This window comes from Pseudorasbora parva, chromosome 21 (genome assembly GCF_024679245.1).
Source record: "Pseudorasbora parva isolate DD20220531a chromosome 21, ASM2467924v1, whole genome shotgun sequence".
NCBI classification, from domain to species: Eukaryota; Metazoa; Chordata; class Actinopteri; order Cypriniformes; family Gobionidae; genus Pseudorasbora; species Pseudorasbora parva.
In genome coordinates, this window is record NC_090192.1 from 7,070,928 (window position 1) to 7,091,553 (window position 20,626).

General features: G+C 36.7%; 3 protein-coding genes across 3 annotated transcripts in view; 2 read left to right on the forward strand and 1 right to left on the reverse strand.

Moving 5' to 3' along the window:
- The first annotated feature begins 1,662 nt into the window (after positions 1 to 1,662).
- g6pc1a.2 (glucose-6-phosphatase catalytic subunit 1a, tandem duplicate 2) lies at positions 1,663 to 5,091 on the forward strand. The gene is made up of 5 exons (XM_067430427.1): positions 1,663 to 1,942; positions 2,019 to 2,128; positions 2,230 to 2,338; positions 2,451 to 2,566; positions 3,711 to 5,091. Exons 1-5 carry the CDS (start codon positions 1,713 to 1,715, stop codon positions 4,211 to 4,213), a joined length of 1,068 nt encoding a protein of 355 aa, XP_067286528.1. The 5' UTR covers positions 1,663 to 1,712; the 3' UTR covers positions 4,214 to 5,091.
- Positions 5,092 to 5,096: 5 nt separating this feature from the next.
- Positions 5,097 to 12,514, reverse strand: aarsd1 (alanyl-tRNA synthetase domain containing 1). Its single transcript, XM_067430426.1, has 12 exons — positions 12,404 to 12,514; positions 11,948 to 12,076; positions 11,694 to 11,853; positions 10,772 to 10,829; positions 10,526 to 10,682; positions 8,147 to 8,263; positions 7,902 to 8,032; positions 7,751 to 7,817; positions 7,569 to 7,660; positions 6,517 to 6,571; positions 6,328 to 6,422; positions 5,097 to 6,077 (listed from the first exon to the last, which is right to left on the reverse strand). Exons 1-12 carry the CDS (start codon positions 12,440 to 12,442, stop codon positions 5,939 to 5,941), a joined length of 1,239 nt encoding a protein of 412 aa, XP_067286527.1. The 5' UTR covers positions 12,443 to 12,514; the 3' UTR covers positions 5,097 to 5,938.
- Positions 12,515 to 13,698: 1,184 nt separating this feature from the next.
- sgms1b (sphingomyelin synthase 1b) overlaps positions 13,699 to 20,626 on the forward strand; it is a 47,352-nt gene continuing 40,424 nt past the window's right edge. Inside the window, exon 1 of the mRNA XM_067430094.1 lies at positions 13,699 to 13,969. The gene's annotated coding sequence lies outside the window, so the exon portion shown is untranslated. The remainder of the gene's footprint in view (positions 13,970 to 20,626) is intronic.

A 20,626-nucleotide genomic window follows, 5' to 3' on the forward strand; every position in this document is an offset into this window, starting at 1 on the left:
CTTGTTGTTTTGGGAAAGTTTTGCTCTAGTTCCTCAAGTGTCAAAATGACGTAGGTCTATAGATTATTACAACACATGTTTGTTTTGGTGATAAAAGAAACTCAAATAGACTACTAAGAAAACAACAAATTAGGCTTGATTTTCTTCATGTAACATATAAATTCACTGGCCACTTTATTAGGTACACCGGTTAAACTGGTAGTTAACGCAAATATCTAACCAGCAAATCATGTGTCAGCAACTCCATGCATTTAGGCATTAAGACATGGTGAAGAAGATCTGCTGAGCATCAGAATGTGAAAAAATGTGATTTAAGTGACTTTAAATGTGACATGGTTGTTGGTGCCAGACGGGCTGGTCTGAGTATTTCAGAAACTGCTGATCTACTGTGATTTTCACGCACAACCATCTCTAGGGTTTACTAAGAAAGGTCTAAAAAAAGAGAAAATATCCACTGAGTGGCAGTTCTGTGGGTGAAAATGCCACAGAGGAGAATTTCGAGACTGGTTCGAGCTGATAGAAAATAAGCTCAAATAAGCACTGGTTACAACCGAGGTCTGTAGAAGAGCATTTCTAGAGCACAACACATCAAACCTTAAAGCAGATTGAATACAGCAGCAGAAAGGACACCGGTGACACTCCTGTCAGCTGAGAACAGGAAAATTAGGCTAGAATTCACATAGCCTCATTAAAATAGGAGAAGATTGGAAAAAACATTCCCTGGTCTGATGAGTCTCAGTTTCTGCTGCAACATTCAGATGGTAGGTTCAGAATTTTGGTGTAAACAACATATGGATCCATCCTGCCTTGTATCAACAGTTCAGGCAGCTAGTGCTGTAATGGTGTGATGGATATTTTCTTGGCACACTTTGGGACTCTTAGTACCAATTTAGCATTTTTTAAATGCTACAGCCACTATTAAGAGTATTGTTGCTGACCATGTCCATCCCTTTATGACCACTGTGGTCTTCTGATGGCCTCTTCCAGCATGATAACGTGCCATGCCACGAAGCTCAAATCATCTCAAACTAGATTCCTGAACATGTCACTGACTTTACTATACTTAAACGGCCTCCACAGTCACCCCATCTCAATCTAGAGCATTTTGGGGATGGGAAAGAGAAATTTGGAAGTGCATCTGACAATCTACAGCAACTGTGTGATGTGGTCAATCTGGACAAAATCACTGAGGAATACTTACAGCAACTTGTTTAATCTATGGCATGAAAAAGGCAGTTTTGAAGGCAAAAGAGGTCAACACGGTTCTAAAAAAGGTGTACCTAATAAAGTGGCCAATGACTTTAATAAATATTATTTTATTTATTTGTAAGAATCACACATTTATTTTAAAATGTGTGCAAATAGTTGAAGACTTTTTCAATTTCAAAGAATTTTGAGATTATATACAAGATGTTGACTGAGGCTGGATGTGTTTTTGAGGTCACAGATGAGTTCAGTGTTTCACTGTTACGTCTTTTCTACGTCCTTTTTCTCCTGAACTTGTTTGTGCGTTATCTCTTCTGACAGGACAAACACGCTCTTAACTCTGGCAGGGTTTTTTCTGTTCCACTCTGTGTTTTATTACACATGTGCAAGGTTCAAAGATCGGTTTGTCCATGCGTTGTGGTGGTGGGCCTGCTAGTATAAAAACCACAGGCAGGTGGTGGAGGACTATCACTCTTGACTAGCTCTGCCTTAGAGAACATCTTAAGATGAACGCTGTGATGGATACAGTGCACGGATTCGGGGTGAGTAGCACCCAATACCTGCAGACCCATTACAAAGACGCCCAAGGATGGTTTCTTTTCGTCTCCTTCGCGGCAGATCTGAGGAACACATTCTTCATCTTCTTTCCCATCTGGTTCCATCTGAAAGAATCAGTCGGAATCAAGCTCATTTGGGTGGCTGTGATAGGAGATTGGCTCAATTTAGTATTCAAATGGTAAGCAAAGGCAAAATTGAGTCTTATTAATTGATATTCATTGAGAAAAAAATGACAGTTGATTCATTTATTCAAGGATCCTGTTTGGAGAACGTCCATACTGGTGGGTCCATGAGACTCCCTACTACATCAACAGCTCGGCGCCACATATTGAACAGTATCCCATGACCTGCGAGACCGGCCCAGGTGCGTCTTTCCCTTCTAGAAGTACCACATTTGTCCACCAAACACTTTTTTCATCATACATCAAAAGCCCACTTTGATCACTTATCTCCTTCTTGATGCAGGCAGTCCATCTGGTCATGCTATGGGCGCTGCTGGGGTTTACTATGCATTGGTCACCTCCATCCTCGCCATAATGCTGAGCAAAGAGAAGAAATCATCGTCCAAGAGCCTGTAAGTCAATCTTTAGCACAATTAGGCTACGTTCACATCATCAGGAGCTTGTTTCAAAATAGTTGCTTCTGCAATATGTTTAAAATTTCTTTTTCTTTTTTTTTTAAATCAGATACTTGCGTGGTTCACTTTGGACACTCTTCTGGACAGTCCAGGTCTGTGTATGTCTCTCCCGAGTCTTCATCGCTGCTCATTTCCCCCATCAAGTTTTCGCAGGTGTTATTTCAGGTAAGCATCTCATGAAACCATCATAATGTTGAAACTTAAAATCGACAGTTTGGACCGGTCAACAATTTAGAATAATTACGATTTAAAAGTCTCTTTTGCTCACCATGGCTGCCTTTATTCATTCAAAAATGCAGTAAAAACTGTAATATTGTGAAATATTAGTACAATTTAAAATAACTATTTTCTATTTGAATATATTTTAAAAATGTAAATCATTTCTGTGATGAAAAGCTGAATTTTTAGCATCATTATTCTAGTTTTCAGAAATCCTTCTAATATGTTGATTTGGTGAAACATTTCTTATTATTATCAATGTTAAAAAAACAATGTTTATGTTGCTTATTTATTTTTTGAAACTGTGGTACAATACCATTCAAAAGTTTGGGATTAGAAAGACTAAAGAAAAAAATGAATTGCGTTAATTCAGCAAGAACACATTACATTGATCAAAATTGACAGCAAAGAAATTTATAATGCTACAAAAGATTTCCGTTTCAAATAAATGCTGTACACTCTTAGAAGAAAAGGTTCTATATAGAACCTTAAAAGGTTCCCTTTTTAAAGTGTCAAAAGGGTCCTTTCTTGTCTTTATAGAACCTTTTTAGCATAAAAGGAGGAGTTGAGTAAAGAACGCTATGGTTCTATAAGAACCCCAATGAACCCTTTTTTCTAAGAACGTAAACTTTCTATTCATCAAAGAATCCTGGGGGAAAAAATGTCTCATTGTTTTCACAAAAAGATTAGGTTTTCAACATAAAAAGCACTGTTAATAGTTGAGCACAAATTTTATATTAACTGAGCAGCAAATCATCATATCAGAATGATTTCCGAAGGATCATGTAACTGGAGTAATGATGCTAAAAATTCAGCTTTGATCACAGGAATAAATTACATTTTAAAATATATTCAAACAGAAAAGAGTAATTTTAAATTGTAATACTATTTCACAATATCCAATGTTTTAACTGTATTTTAAATCAAATATATGCAGCCTTAATGAGCAAAAGTGACTTCTTTCAAAAACATTACAATGTTGTAATTAATCAAACTTTTGACAATTTATATACATTGAGCTACTGCAGCATGAAAGTAATGTGTTAAAGTATTTAGGTAGTACAACTGACTTTATAATTGTTCTTTACAGGCATGATTGTTGCTGAGGCCTTCAACAGACAGAAATGGATCTATAGTGCCAGTCTAAAGCATTACTTCAACGTCACACTGTTCCTGCTCTCTTTCGCGGTGGGCTTGTACGTGCTCCTGAAAGCTCTGGGCGTGGACCTTCTGTGGACCCTCGAGAAAGCCCAGAGGTGGTGCGTCAATCCAGCCTGGGTCCATTTGGACACCACACCGTTCGCCAGCCTGTTGAGGAACATGGGCACCCTGTTCGGTCTGGGACTCGGTCTTCACTCTCCACTGTACACGGAAAGCAAGAAGAGCAGCAGTGCTCATGTCAGGATCGCCTGTATCGTCGCCTCTCTGTTTCTGCTGCATCTCTTCGATTCCATTAAACCTCCCACACACACCGCTGCCCTCTTCTACCTGCTGTCTTTCTGCAAGAGCGCCACCGTTCCTCTCGCCACGGTTAGTATCATCCCGTACTGCGTGTCCGGGGCCCTCGGTTTACAAAGCAAGAAACAGCTTTAAGCTGGGAAAGAACTCTACAAGACTGTAAGCAACTGCACAACTATTCACAGTATTTAAGACTAGCACATTTTCCATAATCCATTCCATCAGTCGAAGGAGCTCTGCATGATGAACAATTTGCCTGTTTAAATGTGTTTTTTTGTAACTAAGGAATGCAAAGTTTAAGTTAAGCATTGTTATATTGCATGTATTGTTTATGGTGATGTATTGTGAGATGAAGAATTTTGAATTTTTATATCTAAGGGGCCGCTTACATGACGCCATTTTGAACTAAACATTAAAAACTTTTTATGTGTTTTAGCCATTCACTGTTATGACGGCAGCGTTTTGGGGGCGTGAAAACGCAAACATTTGAAAATGGGATTCAAAGTGGAAGTTTAAAAAAAAACACTATTGTCTCCATGTAAACTACAAAAACTCAAAGTTGTGAAAATGGTTCAGTCATGCACATGCGTATTATGTGTTTAGTCTATAGATGTGTAGTTTTTCTTTACAACTACTGGCCTGGCAGCAGAATACAGCGTTTTTAGTCATTTTTGCGGATCCGTGTAAACGGGGATCATTTTGACAACATTGTCTTCTGTACGTAGAAAACACATATAGGAAACGCTATTCAATTTTTAGTGTATTGTTGTCGTGTAAACGTACCTTTAGTGTCTTTGGATCTAGATGAAAAGGTCCGGTATTTGACAAAAGAAGTATTACGTTCTTTTTTGAGAACTGAAATAATAAAAAACTACAGTATAAATAGGAGGACACATTTTGTCCTCCCTAATATGTGTACTTTTTTGGATGTTTTTTGTGTGTAATATTCTATTTTTTGGAAATTCTTTAGGTCTTTTTTTAATAAAAAAACAAAACAAACAAAAACACTGAAACTATGTCTTGTCCAGCTTTTTTTTCTTTTATTTTGCAGTTTTTTTAAGTTACATTTATAAAATGATGTATAATGTAATGTGTGTAGTGTGCAATGCAGTGAGCTAAATTCATACTTGTAACCATTAATATAAGGTTATTGAAATGACATGCTGCACAATAATTGGGAAAAAGTTTAAAACAGTTGCAATATTGCAGATTAAGAACCCAAAAGGATTTCATATCAACTACCCATCTGATGAACCAAATCATCTTCAAGAAACATGTCAAGCAGGCATCAGTCATCATTTAAATTTTGTTCAGATCCTCTTCTGAAGACTTGTAGTATAGCACATGACGCAAATAGACTACTTTCATGGTACATTTTTACAAAATTGACCAAAAAAAGTGACTTTAATTGTATGGGAACAATGGCTTGAATATTCTGCAAAATATCTCAATACAAAAAAAAAAAAAAATACTTCATTACTGCTTGAATCTTTACTTCAGGATTGAACACAAATACGGAAGAGAAAACAATGCTGAATAAAGTTTTAGTTTTTGTTATTTTTCGACAAAAATGTATTTTCAGATTACTCAGCCCCACTTTACTCTTCAAAACCGCTCTTCAGAATCCTATGGCTAATGTCACGGACACTATGTCCATTTTTTTTTACATTCTATAAGTAACACACATTATGAATACTTTTAGAATGGATTATACATAAAAGCTTTCTAGTAAAATTACTTAATTTGAAGGCCTAAGACGAAAAACATCACTGGCGTGGCAACTTGATGCATGTGTTCCGTGCAGACACAGTCTGGATCATCATCAGTGCACCTGTATGCCAGCATTGGTCTGTGGTCGTTTTACTCCTCTCCAGCGGTGAGTTTGCAGCTATGCTCCTGCAATAAGGCCTCAGCCTCTGCCCTCTTCACCAGACTGTTGGCTTTACCCTGGTAACGCCCAGCCTTTCCAGCTCCTTTACCCTGCAACAGCTCTGACACCCTGCACATGATGACACAAACAGAGAGCATTTCATTAAGAAGAGTGGCACCTACTGGAAGCATCACTACACAACATAATTCGGCATGCAAAAACTATTCAATTAGATTTATTACAGTATTGTTCTCTTGACAGACTTAAAGTCACATATGATTAAGTACAATGTAACTATTTCACATTAATATAAAGTGTAACCTTAGATTTTCCTGACTATTCATGTCAGATTTAACAGGGTTAAAAAAAAGGGTCTTACCTAGGTCCCACTTCAGTGACTATATTCTCAGGCCCAGCGAATAGGAACAGTCCTGCACCCTTCTCCTCACCCACGGTCAGGAAGATCACCGTGTCCTTCAAAACCACAGCAATGAGACTGTAAGCTACAAGTCAATCTCCAAAATGGGCATCTGTTAATAACACTGCCCATACAAAAGCTGTGGTTCACCTGAAATCCAATTTCATTCGCGATGATGTTCATGAACTCATTATCACCATCTTTGCTGTGAAAATATCACCAACAGGCAGAAAAGTTGATAAATGGGTTGAATTCAATCTTCCCCTACTACTTTCAAGTCGAATATCTTGTTTCATCAGGAAATACATCAGGTCATGGAAGTACAACGGGCTGAGGACAGTATTTCTTGATCATTTTATTCTCTCATAAACCTTTAAAGTCACCATGAAAATTAAGCCATTTTCAACTAAAAACGGGACAATAAATTACACGTTTTGGTCATTCATTTATACAACAACAGCGTTTTAAGGGTGTGAAAACGCAAGTTTTTGAAACCCTGTTTCAAAATGCAAGTTATCATCTCAGTGTAACCAACAAAGGGCCCTATCATACACCCGGTGTAATGCGACGCAAGTGTTTTTTGCTAGTTTCAGCCAGACGCAGTTATCATTTTCACATCCAGCGCCACGTTGTTGAAATAGCAAATGCACTTGCGCCCATCTGTTCTCCCATGGTCTGAAAACAATGTGTGCTGTTGGCGTGTTGCTATTTTGAGGAAACTGACACCAGGCAGCAGCACAAACATTTTTAAATATTAAAAAACTACAGGATTCTGCTTGCAAATCCCGCCATGTAAATAGTAAATCCGCCATGGTGCCACTGCCTTTTAATGGGAATGGAAATGAGACTCAGATTGGTTTATTGCATGTCACGCCAAAAAACACTTTTGGATTATGCACCTGATGCGCAGACTGTTTTTTGTTGTTACTAGCAAAAGTGGATTCGGACACGCCCTAAGAGCACCTACGCCATGGGCTTCAGACCATAAGCTCAGGTCATTAATAAAGGGCCAAAAAACACACATTTGTTAAAATAGTGACATTCTGCACATGCATATTATGTTATAATGAAATTGTCCAATAGCAAACCACAACCACCGAATTATCCAATAGAAAAAATTAAGCCCTGCCCTACATTTTTTCTTGTTCAAGAAGCCGTTTCACTCATATATAAGGCTTTAACAGTAGAAGTTAAGCACGCACTTGTGTAAGCTGAAGAAGTTTCCTCTGTCTGGTTTGTTTTTGAAGCTCTGCGCTATCAGAACAGCCATTTCCCTTAGGATAGTAAGATTACTCTGTCACAGGAACACAGGGTAATGATTAATAAATGCTAGTGAAGTGAAATATTAATCCTTGTTTTTCAGACATAGTAGTTTCTACAGTACCTTCTGAAGACGTTTGACCGTCTTTTGTAGCTTGTCCACGGCATCAACATGCTCATCGGCCCCAGTCCTAATATACCACCATATGGAGAAACGTTAGTTCATACTCGAGGGCAAGTGGACAGGTCACCTGATTCAAAGGGAAGTGACTCACTTGAGGAGGACGGTCAGAGATTTTTCAATGTTGTAACTCTTCTCAGCATATTTTAGCACTCTGTTGCCCGCTATGAAAATCAGGTTGGTTTTATTCTTCTTCCCTTTTTCGGTCCCCAAAATCTTTATAATCTAACGATCATGTAAACACATTTTTTGAGGGATTAAACAGAACCAAACATCATGTCTCACAGATTACATTGGTGGATGACCTAAATTGTGCTGGACAAGGACACAAGGGCTGACCTGTAGGTGACTGAGGTTGGACACATGAGTCCCACAGCACATGTTGGCGTCTACGTCCTCAATGTCAACGATCCTGACGGGTCCAGCGTGGTCATCAGGAAGACCACGGCTTCTAACCTATTTTTAGTTAATCAAAAGTGACAGTAAAGACATTTATTGTATGAAAGGTTTCGATTTCAAATAAATGCTGTTTTTCTTATCTTTTTTTTTCTTTTCTTTTTTTTTAACTTTATATTCAGCAAAATAATAAGCAATGTTTTTTGAGTACCAAATCAGCATATTAGAATGATTTGAAGGATCTTGTGTCATAGAATAATACGGGAATAATACTGTTCCTACTATATTTTTTTTATTAAAAAAAACAAGACTTATCTTTTCAAAAATCTTAACAACCCAAAACTTCCAAGCAACTGTGCATATTATATTTTTGAATATGACAAATAACATATGATGTTATGTTATCTATATATATATATATATATATATATATATATATATATATATATATATATATATATATATATATATATACATACACACACATATATATATATATATATATTTTGGATACCACTGAAATTTCCTTATTCATATCACCATTTTCAATATCACTTAAACTAATACTAAAACTAATACTAGCCTAAAAAACACAAGCTCACTGAAGACAATTAAACAGTGATTAAGGGCAAAGAAAACTACTAACTATAGAATAAAGACACAAATGAAATAGACCTACCTGAAAAATTACATAAAATATATGAATTAATCAAATGTATAAAAATCAATGCATAGTAAATTAAATAGACATTTATTCTTATTAAAGTTAGAAAAGTGATTCAGTCATATGTGTAATTCAGTGAGAGATTCAGTGTAATTTTTTTCTCTCTGTTTTATTGTTTGATTAGCATTAATAATGACAGCAGGTAAATGTGGATGCTGTCACTTTAAGACTGCATGGAACCATTATACTAGTGTGTTGTTCTTTCTCAAATGTTCATTCAAGCCCAATTAGGTGGGAAAAGACACTCAGTTCAGTTTTTACACGCTTTATTAGAAGCTACTTCATGTTGCGGGTCGCTCAGAGAGCGTGTGCAAATACTGAAATGAGTTTTCTCAAAGACTTTATATAAAACTGTGCAATTAGATTACTTATAAATGGGAGAAAGTGAAATTTGGGCGAATAAGTTACGGCTTCTAAATGAAAGGGCCATTTGTTGATTAATAAAGTCGTCGCCTCACTGCAGCTGCCATTAGAAGCTCTGATTGCTTTTTTTAGGTCTGTCCAGAATTTTTTTTGTTGTTGTCATGATTCATGAGAAACTACATTTAGAAGACAGTTATTGTCAGATCTCATTGGTGATTTTCAATATGACATTTTATCGTAAGCTAGGTGAACAGTTTTGAAGAATTTGATGTTTCTACATTTCTCAAAGATTTTTCAAATAACATGTTTTTAAACCGCAGTGCTTAAAAAAATGCATGGAAACGATAAGCTTTCATGACCTTGCAGCACAGCAACATCACATGAGCTTAATCCAAAACCAAATTAGCTGACAATATTCTACCGGTATAACGCCCACCTAGCCTAGAAATCTAGGCGCACCCTACGGCAGCAAATCTAATCTGCCCGCAAGTGTCGTCTAGGAACTCTCAATACCCTTCTGAGCTGTATTCCTCTCAATCTGGACGGGCCAATCACGTCGTGTATAGAGTCGGCGGGCGGGGCCATAATGACGACGGCCGAGTTGCGTTTGCGTGCTTCTAGTAAACACAGAAACTGGCGAACGGCGGTCTTTCGAATCAGCTTTGACCGCGACTCTAGAAGACTTGGAGTTAAGCTTTTCTCTGAGAAAAGAACAAAGAACTGCACTGAAGTCATTCTTAAAAAGGGAAGATGTGTTCGGAGTTTAGCTGACCGGATACGGTGAATGTTTAATCTATCAACAAGCTCTGTTTCACCTTCGTTGCTCTGGTTGGTTGTACCGCTATCCTATCGCGTGCAGAGGGAGTTTGAAAGACAACCGTTTATCCCGCCCCTCGGATTGAGCTGTCAATGGTGAGTTTCCAGACCAAACATCTTGATGTGGGTCTGACTTGTCAGGCTAACGCCCACCCTCACCAAACACTGAATTATTGAAAATAAGTCCATGAAATACTGAAGATAATTCAGCCATTCTGTAGCCACATGACTTTGGCCTCTACAATTTAATTTTTATAATCTAACATGTTTTGTTGGGAATCAGAAGATATCTGCTGTTTTAAAGCATGCATAAGTGCACTTGCTTTCTTACCTACCTAGGTAAATGCAGTATTTAAGCTTCCGAATAAAGACTAAAAGATGATTTATGATATTATTAAGATATTAAGTTGCACACATGCCTTCTCCACAGCTGGATCATCAATGGACAGAAGGTTGACAGTGACTGGAATGTGTGCACGAATTTTCTCATTCACAGCAGCTTCCAAAGCCTCCATTTCTCCAGGCTTCACCGAGGCGGTGTCCAGCTCTATGCTGCTCCGCTGACGTCCCAAATCCCTGTATCATTTCATAACCAGCATGCTTTAACATTTGGAAATCTAATTTAGTTTAGAGTTATTTAATAAATCCTATACCAAAGCTCTTACCAAGACGTAGTTTTGTATCCAAACATTGTATCAGCCAAAGCTGTGATCAAGTGCTGACCTTTAAAAAAGACAACATGCATGAGATAAAAATCAGTTTAAGTTTATTTAATTCTATAAATCCTACTGTATCATATTTGATTAGCAATTTTTTAAGGCCTCTAAATTGAATGAAATGAAAAAATGGTTGTGCATAATCTTCCACATGACTTGTCATCCTACTGATCCTACTTTTTTACAATCTTAAATGTATTTTAGTTCAATTCTAATTGTAGTATAACTGTGAGTTTGTTGTGAATATAACTGTAAGAATGGCTTTTATAGTATTTCATTATGAACATTTACTAGACCGAAGCAACTTTTTTCTTTAAGGAAAAAAATCACGTTTAGATGTGAGAATTAAATATGATGCGTTATTCATCCCTCAATCATCTGCATTTCATTGCATTATATGTTTTGCTTCCCCAATAAAAACTACAGCGCTTTGATCATAAAACTAAGCATTTAAATGTCATCTTAATAAGACATATTACTGGGCGATATAGAGAGCTTGATATTTAGATGCATTTTATGCAAGTAGTCCGGATTATTGTTATAAAAATCTTATTCATTTACATTACAAGCTACCAGAATTTAATCTTTTTGGCCTTTTAATTATATCATCAACTAAACCAAATTGCATATTTTGTTCAGTTAAGATTTTTTTTGTTTTTTTCCCTCTTCAAGCTTTATATAAATTTTATATTCTCCTATAGCATATTATATGAGTCATAAAAGTTTACAAACTCATTTTTAAGATATATCTTTTATAAATAAATTGTAAAAAAATAAAAAAACTTTTTTTCCCCACTATTATTTTATTTCATATGTCAGGTTTTGCAGGATTAAAGGAATGGTCCTCTCAAACATATTCTTTCTTCCTTACCCGAATGCTGCTGCATGTGGTCAAACCGTCTCTCCCAGTCCAGTTTGATGTGGACCTCCTGACCCTCCTCCAGAGCGGAGCTGATGAAATGCACTGCCTCTGGACCCTGTCTCAACACACGCAGGACTGGGACACCTCCGACCGTCCCATGATCATCAGGCTGGGAATGAAAAAAAGGCATCAATCTCAAATCAAGCTCATGCTATAAAAATATATATTTAGTGATTGCATGCAATTAGAGAAAGGAAACTCACCTGTCCTCCCCCCTCTGGAAACAGAATTGTGTCTTTCAGTTTCACATTAAAGCCCTTCAGCTTTTCTTTTTTCCCATTATTCTCTAGTTTTAATTCTGCAGGCACGCAAGACACGACAGACGTGTCAAACTGTAAAAGGCAAGTTAACAAACTAATTGGACATGGACTTTTAGGTGTAACTTTACATGTATACGTCGCTGAACTAAATAGTTCTGATGTGACAAATGCATTTTAATACAATAATAAAATTACAACCATGAATATTATCAACATGTGTGTAATATGTATACAATGCTAACTGCATGGAATCTCTGCAGCTGTCACTTCTCGACATGTAACAGTTACTGTCATTGAAAACACTGCACAATGTTCACACATTTAGATAATGTTCCTCATACACTGCTATGGCGCTACACATATATTGAAATGTCATAAAAGTCTGCAAAAGTCAAATACCTCAAGCATATAACTGTCCCTCTGACACTGAAAAGCCATTTTGCAGCAAACGAAAAGTACAAGTGATCACTATTTGCTACAGTAACCGCGACCAAACGAAAGTTAAAACGCAGCCATTCTTTTCAAAATAAAAGTATCTTTATTACTCATATCGGGTTTATTTGTCCTATGTAGTTTATATATATATATATATATATATATATATATATATATATATATATATATATATATATATATATATATATATATATATATATATATATATAAACTTATATATAATCACGTAACGTAATCTTGTATCAATGTAAGACATTTTACCCACAGCCACTGTTTTCAAAATAATAGTCCATAAACCGTTTCCATTTAATTTTCCCATGTAGTTTGTAGGAAATGTAAATTAAAATTAAAACGTGGGTAAAATGTCTTACATTGATACAAGATTACGTTAAAAGATAGTATCTACTATAATAGTGCATAATAGTCGACAAGATAATAATACAAGAAAATAGTTCATTATATACCGTTTCCATTTAATTTTCCCATGTAGTTCATTTATTTCTGTAAATATATGTAAAGCTACTTCAATACTTTTTGTGATGTTTTTAAATGTATAAATAAATAATTTGATACAGAATGATTTGCCATAACTAGATAATAGATGCTGTATTTTATTTATGAAGGCAATCTGAAGAGAACCAAATTCCCTAATCTATTCCGACTTGATGGCACGTCCAAAAAAAAATCTTCTTAAAATAGTACACAGACATACATAATTTTAAAGGTGGCAAGAAACTTCTATCCATGCACAACACAATGCAGACATAGCCTAAGTATAGGCCTTTTGTTTTTTGTTTGAACTTTTCTACAGTTTTTTGAGGGAGCATTCACATTCTTGACCAGCAGGTGGCGCAATTGACCAATGACAGTCTAAAGTAGGCTGTTTTAATGAAAATAATTGTAATGAGTGTTTTAAATGCGGCATGCTATTCATTTATACTCATAATACCCCAATATGTCTGTTGTATAGGCTCTCCGTGTGTATTTTACATTATTTACGTCATTGTTGCCTACATTTCAGGGAATATCTATATGTAAGTTAATAAGAATAGTCACTTAAGGACATTTCCTATGGAAGTCATTTTCTCAGCAAACAACAAAACAATCAATAATTGCATTCAACTGCAGACAACAGCCCATTAACTGTGAAATGAATATGGCACGACTTCGATTTTGCCATTCTCATCCTTTTTGCCCCCCCACAGATCCATCCTACCCAAAACAAGGTCTCGCCCCGCCTTCAGAGTGGTCAGTGATCACAAACCCTGGAAAAGTCTATCGGCGACCTACGTGCTTGGGCTACTAATAATCCATCAACTTCACCCACTGATTTCTGTGCAACTCCCAACACACAACACATGCGTGGTGAGTGAGTGAGTGAGCTGCCTAGAGCAGCGGCAGTGGAGTGGAGACTCTTCAAGACGTCTGCAGGCGTGTTTACGGTGACTTGCTCCAAGATGAATCTCAGAGCACACGCATCCTGTGGGTTTGTGAAGATCAGCTCTCGTGGTATGTTGTCCTGCATTAAACAATCTGTTCACTGTATTCGCCGAGCGCGTTTTAATGCAACAGCCTGCACGTCGCTGCATTACAGCGGTTATAAATGTTTCATCTGTTGATCATCGCAACTTTCTGCTGAGCTGAATGCTTACAGTGGGTTTTGCACTGAATCATGCTAGAGCTGCTGGTTTAATGCTGTCCCAACTGTTGGGAATTCATCATGTACGCACAACGTAGAAATGTATGATTTATGTTGTAATATCGAGCAGTGGCAGGATGATATCGTGACCTCAAAGGTTGCAGTCTTTCTCATTATGCCAATGTTAGCCTACTAGCATCCTAATACTTTTTTAAAGTAGGCTACTTAAAAAGACTCGAATTCTCCCTGTCACAAATTCGTTGGGGAGAAAGCAATTGGAAATGTAGGGCTATGTTACTGTGCCATGCATTGCTATTGTATGGAAAATCTGGAAATATTAGGGAATTGTTATTCTCTCCAGGCCTGGAAAAGTCATCGTCTTGCGGGAACCCTGTAATGTAGATCTCTGTAATGTGAATGTAGTTGTTTTCGCATTGGATTAATTAGTTTTTTTTTTTGCAAGTTTGTATAACATTTTCAACCCAAAATCAGATATAATGATTAAAAAAGGAGAATACTAAAAAGTTTACTGTAGAAGTATAAATGCAATGTTGTGTTGAAACTAGTGCTGTCAATTAATCACGATTTATCGCGTCCAAAAATAAAAGTTTGTTTACATAATATGTACTGAGTATAATTGTACACACACACACACACACACACACACACACACACACACACACACACACACACACACACACACACACACACACACACACACACACACACACACACACACACACACACACAAATTATATAAGTTATATACAAAATAATTATACTACACACACATATTATGTACACACAAACTTGTTTTGGATGCGATTAATCATTGTTGACTATTTTGTCCAAAGAAAAAGTATAAAATTAATAGTTTGAAACGTTAAAAGTGAGTTAAAGGGTTAGTTCACCCCAAAATTAAATTTCTTTCATTAATTCTTCACCCTAATGTTGTTCCACACCCGTAAGACCTCCGTTCATCCTCGGAACAGTTTAAGATATTTTAGATTTAGTCCGAGGCCTTTCTGTCCTTTGAATGTAAGTGTATGCCCTCTTGCTGTCCATGTCCAGAAGGTAATGAAAACATCATCAGAGTAGTCCATATGTGACATCAGTTGGTTAGTTAGACTCTTTTGAAGCGTCGACAATACATTTTGGTCCAAAAATAACCAAAAATACGACTTTATTCAGCATTGTCTTCTCTTCCGTGTTCCTCAAATAAAGATTCAAACGGTCATGAATCATGATTCGGATCGCGTGTCAAACTGCTGAAATCACGTGACATTGGCGAAATGAATCATGAATCAATCTGCTGATTCACGACCGTTTGATTCTTTATTTGAGGATTGAAAACAAACGCAGAAGAGAAGACAATGCTGAATAAAGTCGTAGTTTTTGTTATTTCTGGACCAAAATGTATTGTCGACACTTCAAAAGAGTCTAACTAACCAACTGATGTCACATATGGACTACTCTGATGATGTTTTTATTACCTTCTGGACGTGGACAGCAAGTGGGCATACACTTACATTCAAAGGACAGAAAGCCCTTGGACTAAATCTAAAATATCTTAACCTGTGTTCTGAGGATTAACCGAGGTCTTATGGGTGTGAAACGACATTGGGGTGAGTCATTAATGAAAGAAATTTAATTTTTGTGTGAACTAACCCTTTAAGGTGTGATAACATTATGTATAAAAGACATTTCAAAGTACTATTAAATGATTGGTGATATTAAAAATGAACTTTGAGTGCTAGATGACTGCAAAGATATTCGGTAAGTTTACAATGAGGTTCAGTTCGTTAACCTTTTTCTGCATGCATTAAGGATCAAAAAAAAAAAAAAAGCCAATTTTAATGTAACTATTTGTTAATGTATTATGAACAAACATTAATTAACTGAACAACAGTACATTTAGAAAATAACATTAACCAAAATTCTGTTTTTATTTTTCAAATTCATTTGGCTAATGTTAAATGTGTTACCATATAATCATGAAAATGTACAAAAATAGGCATATGAAATTAAATTTAAAATGGCTGATACATTTACAAAAAAAACCTGTTTTTGCATTTTAATTAGTGCTGTCAAACGATTAATCGTGATTAATCGCATCCAAAATAAAGGTTTGTGTTTGGATGTGATTAATCGCTTGACAGCACTCATTTTAATGTTTTTGAATAACTTGATATATCGTAATGTTGTTTACCCTATTTATCTTCAATAACATTGTGTACTGTGTATTGAGCTGCATAATTGTTTACTGAAATATTCGAAACCATATGCTTCAGGGAAGAAAAGGGTGTTTCAGGTTTTGTAGGTTGACATAATGCAGCATTTGTCTAGGTGGTTTCAGTGCAGGCTTTCTCGGATGACTAATGACTAAATGTAATTAGGATTAAGCAGGAGACATTTATTAGCTAGTGGGAAGACTGGAGCATGTGGTGATCTCTGGGTAATTGGCTGTCTCTGAGGTGTGTGTGTGTGTGCTCTGGAAGTCACTGGAAACACACGGCTAGCAGCTGGGTTTCAGTCCTAGAGGGTTCAGCTATAGAGACTTCTGAAATATGAATATGTACATTTTGAATGTGGAATGAAATGGTTTCTCTGTATAAAGTTTATTCAGCTTTGCATAAAGCTCTTTTCTTGCAAGTAGTCTCACAATTATCTAACCTCAAGTTTAAGTCTGAATGGGTGCTAATGATTCTTATCAAATGGTTTAGCAGCATCCATCCACTTTAATGTTGATTTAGTTTGTGGCTGTCCACCTCAAGCTCACATGTTGGTATTTGTTTCCTGTGTGGTCTCTCTCTGTGGTACGTTGCGGCTGACACTACTGACTCCAGGCTGTTTATGGAAAATATGAGGCATACACACTCTATGGAGACACCGACACGTGCTCCTAATATAGACTTTTTACTGTGGAAAGCACAATGCTGTCGAGTGTGTCTGTGGTTAGTTTGCCGCTGACACACTGATGTGTTTGTGTGTGTTGCAGAATTCCGTTTACTGTATGCAGGGTCAAAAATATTTTGAAGAAGCTGTAAATAAAAAAAAAAGAAGAAAAAAAAGAAATATGTTTTAAAAAATGTCACATTTCAGAGGCCGTTTACACTGTTTTCAACTAAAAATGGAAAACTTTTTATGCATTTGGTCTAGGGATGCACAGCTATGACAATATTATCGTTGATTATTTTTTAAATTATTCCCTTGACATTGTAAATTAAATTTGTATTAATTACATCTATTCATCTATTGAAAGTCAAAAATTTAATCTAAAGAGAATACTTATGATAAAGTTTTAAGCTTATTCTTAAATATAAACACTGATCAATTACTATTAAAATTATTTCACAAATATTTGCTAATTGAGAATTTTGATTGTATATGACCAATAATAAGCTGGAAAAAGAAGCAAATCTTTGCACTTGTATGTCAGAGTATGTCTTTGTTACGGTATGTGTGTGTGCTTTAGAATTGAGTGCGAAATCTCTATTAGTAGAATTATGTGTATCGCGCAAAATTCAGACCGTTTGCACACTAATACTATCACGCTGTCATGAGGAAAAATCCAGCAGAACGCACATTCGCTGTGTTCAGGCTAACCGGGCTGAATGAGAATAGGCAGTGCGTGTCAGCTCGCTGTCCGTCAGAGAGGAGAGGAGTGCGAAGCTGGGATCGATCCTGTAGAAACTGAGTTTTGTGACAACACTAGTTGCAGTCTGCCGACCCAGGCAGGCTTTTTAAAAGTGAAATAAATCTACACTTTAGAGCGCCACTTACTGTGCTCCATGGCTGCAAGCGGGCACAGCAAGCACTTCCAAGCAAGCAAATCAGGTGGCCACTATGGAAACCAAAACTTGTGGTTTGGAACCGATGATCGGAATTGAAAACAAATTTTCGAAACGATTCCAATGGCCTCGTAATGTTTAAACGGTTCCAAGTTAGAACCGGTTCTCGATTCCCAATCGGTGAATATGAATCAGTGAAAACAAATTTTCTAAATGATTCCAATGACATCGTAATGTTTAAACGGTTCCAAGTTAGAACCGGTTCTCGATTCCCGATCGGTGGATATAAGTGTGCAACACACACACGCACACGCGCGCGTGCACGCCCCTTCAAATATCACATCAAGAGAGTGAACAACACATCAAGAAATTAATGTTATTTCACTATTTAAGACTCACCGGCCTGCCGGCAGGCTTACGTTAGTAGTCTGTCTGGAAAACACACAGCCCCAGGATGCTGGGCTTTGCGAGCCCTGGCCCAAAACATTACATGTCCGAGTCTGATCCCAAATCATAACGAACCAACCAATAAAGGATTCTTCAGCCTGTGACAGCGCACTAAGGTATGTTCTGTTAGACACGTACACATAATCAAAATGATCTGTAACAATGCAATACTATGACATATATAAAAAAAAAATCTCACATAAGTGTGCTGCACCATTTTCAGTGTTTTAATCTCAATATGTCTGCAAATCCAGTGTCGACCTGTGTCTTGTTTACAAACAATTCCACGGTGAAATGAAGCGAACAAGGCACAGCGTAATATCTTCGGCATGTCTATTGCTCGTTTAGCTCCATGAGACGGTGGGCGGGGCTACAGAAGCAGACGCACATATTTATTTGTTGAGGTGGTGTTTCCCCGTTTTATTATGTCATTGATCAATATATATTTGAGAGCTCTTATTTTCTTGGCCTGGTGTCAATAAAAGCTTTTCTTTGACTAACAGGGACATTTTCAACTCTGAAACTTACGGGATATTCTCATATCATGATGAACTTTTATATATCAAAGACTTAAGGGAAAGTTGATTTTTCAATTCATCAGCCCTTTAACAAACAAATGCTTAGAATTCAGCATAATGTGTGCATATATGTAGAGATCTGCTGTTTTACATTAAGGAAATTACTCAGCCAGGTCAATAACTCTCTTTGTTGTTTGCAGTCATTTTTAGAATGGTTATCTTCTTGATACTTTTAACAGAGGGAAAAATCTTTAGATGTCAGTGAGAATGTTTAACCAAATGAAGCCTGAAGGTTTTTTAAATGCAGTTTATTGCTTGACATTTTCCCCTTACGAGTAAAGTTTCCTTTGTTTAACTCTTGCTTCGATGAGAGTGGAGCCAAATGATGTGATAAATAACATATGGGACTGGTCTGTCTTCCTGGTTCTTCACTTATCTGTAGGGATGCACCGAAATGAAATTCTTGGCCGAAGCCGAAACCGAATAATAATGAAATGCTTGGCCGAAGACCGAAGGCCGAATACCGAACGCGGTGTTTCGCATTTTTTCCATTTATTTGGCAATTTTTTTTTACCATTACAATAATTAAATAGTAAAAATTTGCTTTTTACTATTTTGTGTTGCTTTTCAGAGAAATAAATCAAATAACAAAAATACAATATCAAAATATTTATTTAACACTGAATTTTTTTTAACATTCCAGCAGATATTATACAAACTAAGCACAACATAACTTAAAATAAATAATTAGTAAAATAAAAAAATATATTTTTATTTGGCCATCTTAGAAGCCCCCCTTCTTGAATAGCTTATGTTAGGCCTATAACTGACTGCTGAAAGAATGTAACTCTGTATGTCTACAACAACTAATGTGCATTGAATAGTGCAAAAAATGTGGATGAACCCACAACAAATAAATAACTGTCTTAGACATAAGCCTACTTAGCCTACTTCTTCAGGAAAAGTGGCAGGTTCTTCTTTATGAAAAGTAGCTTCTCTGCTTTCTCACATGAAAGTCGGTTCCTCTTCTCATCGATGACATGAGCACTAAATTTCAGCACTAAACAGTGCTTCCACACTGCTGACATGTTTGCTGCATAAAGCACGCAGCTCTCACTCTACGTGGGTTACTTTTTGATCGCGTCATTAAAAACGTCATTGTTCGGCCAAAATTATTCGGCCTTTTTACTTATTCGGCCGAATGCCGAAAGTGCTTTTTTTGGCTATTTTCGGCCGAATAATTTCGGTTGCCGAATATTCGGTGCATCCCTACTTATCTGAGAGTATCCTGTTTTCCTGTGATTACTAAGCATGATTTAACTTTTTTTGGTTTTGGTAATTTAGCATTTTGTTAAACGTCAGTGAGCATGTAAACTAGAGTACTAGAGATGACAGTTAACAACGGTGTGTTCTGTGATTGTGATTCCATCCAAATCTTTACTTAAGCCCCCTACAACTGACCTCCCTAATTGTTACTTAAAGGTCCCGTTCTTTGCTATTCCATCTTTCAAACTTTAGTTAGTGTGTAATGTTGCTCTTAGAGCATAAATAATACCTGTAAAATTATAAAGCTCAAAGTTCGATGCCAAGCGAGATATTTTATTTAACACAAGTTCCCTTTCAAAGCCTACAGTGAACGGCTGGTTTGGACTACAGCAGGAAGTGCAGGGATGTAATGACGTCACTAGAACCGTTTGTTGACTAACCCTCCGCCCACAAGAACACGCAAAATACGGGGCGTGGTCTTGTTGCTCTCCCACGTGGAGAAGAG

Bases quoted from the DNA above. Each gene is read 5' to 3' on its own strand.
- g6pc1a.2 (XM_067430427.1), top strand. From the start codon at position 1,713: ATGAACGCTGTGATGGATACAGTGCACGGATTCGGGGTGAGTAGCACC. The intron at 1,943-2,018 runs GTAAGCAAAGGC...CATTTATTCAAG, and splicing joins CTCAATTTAGTATTCAAATG to GATCCTGTTTGGAGAACGTC. The intron at 2,129-2,229 runs GTGCGTCTTTCC...TTCTTGATGCAG, and splicing joins GACCTGCGAGACCGGCCCAG to GCAGTCCATCTGGTCATGCT.
- aarsd1 (XM_067430426.1), bottom strand. From the start codon at position 12,442: ATGGCTTTTCAGTGTCAGAGGGACAGTTATATGCTTGAG. The intron at 10,830-11,693 runs GTAAGGAAGAAA...TCTTTTTTAAAG, and splicing joins CCACATGCAGCAGCATTCGG to GTCAGCACTTGATCACAGCT. The intron at 7,818-7,901 runs GTGAGTCACTTC...GTGGTATATTAG, and splicing joins TCTCTGACCGTCCTCCTCAA to GACTGGGGCCGATGAGCATG.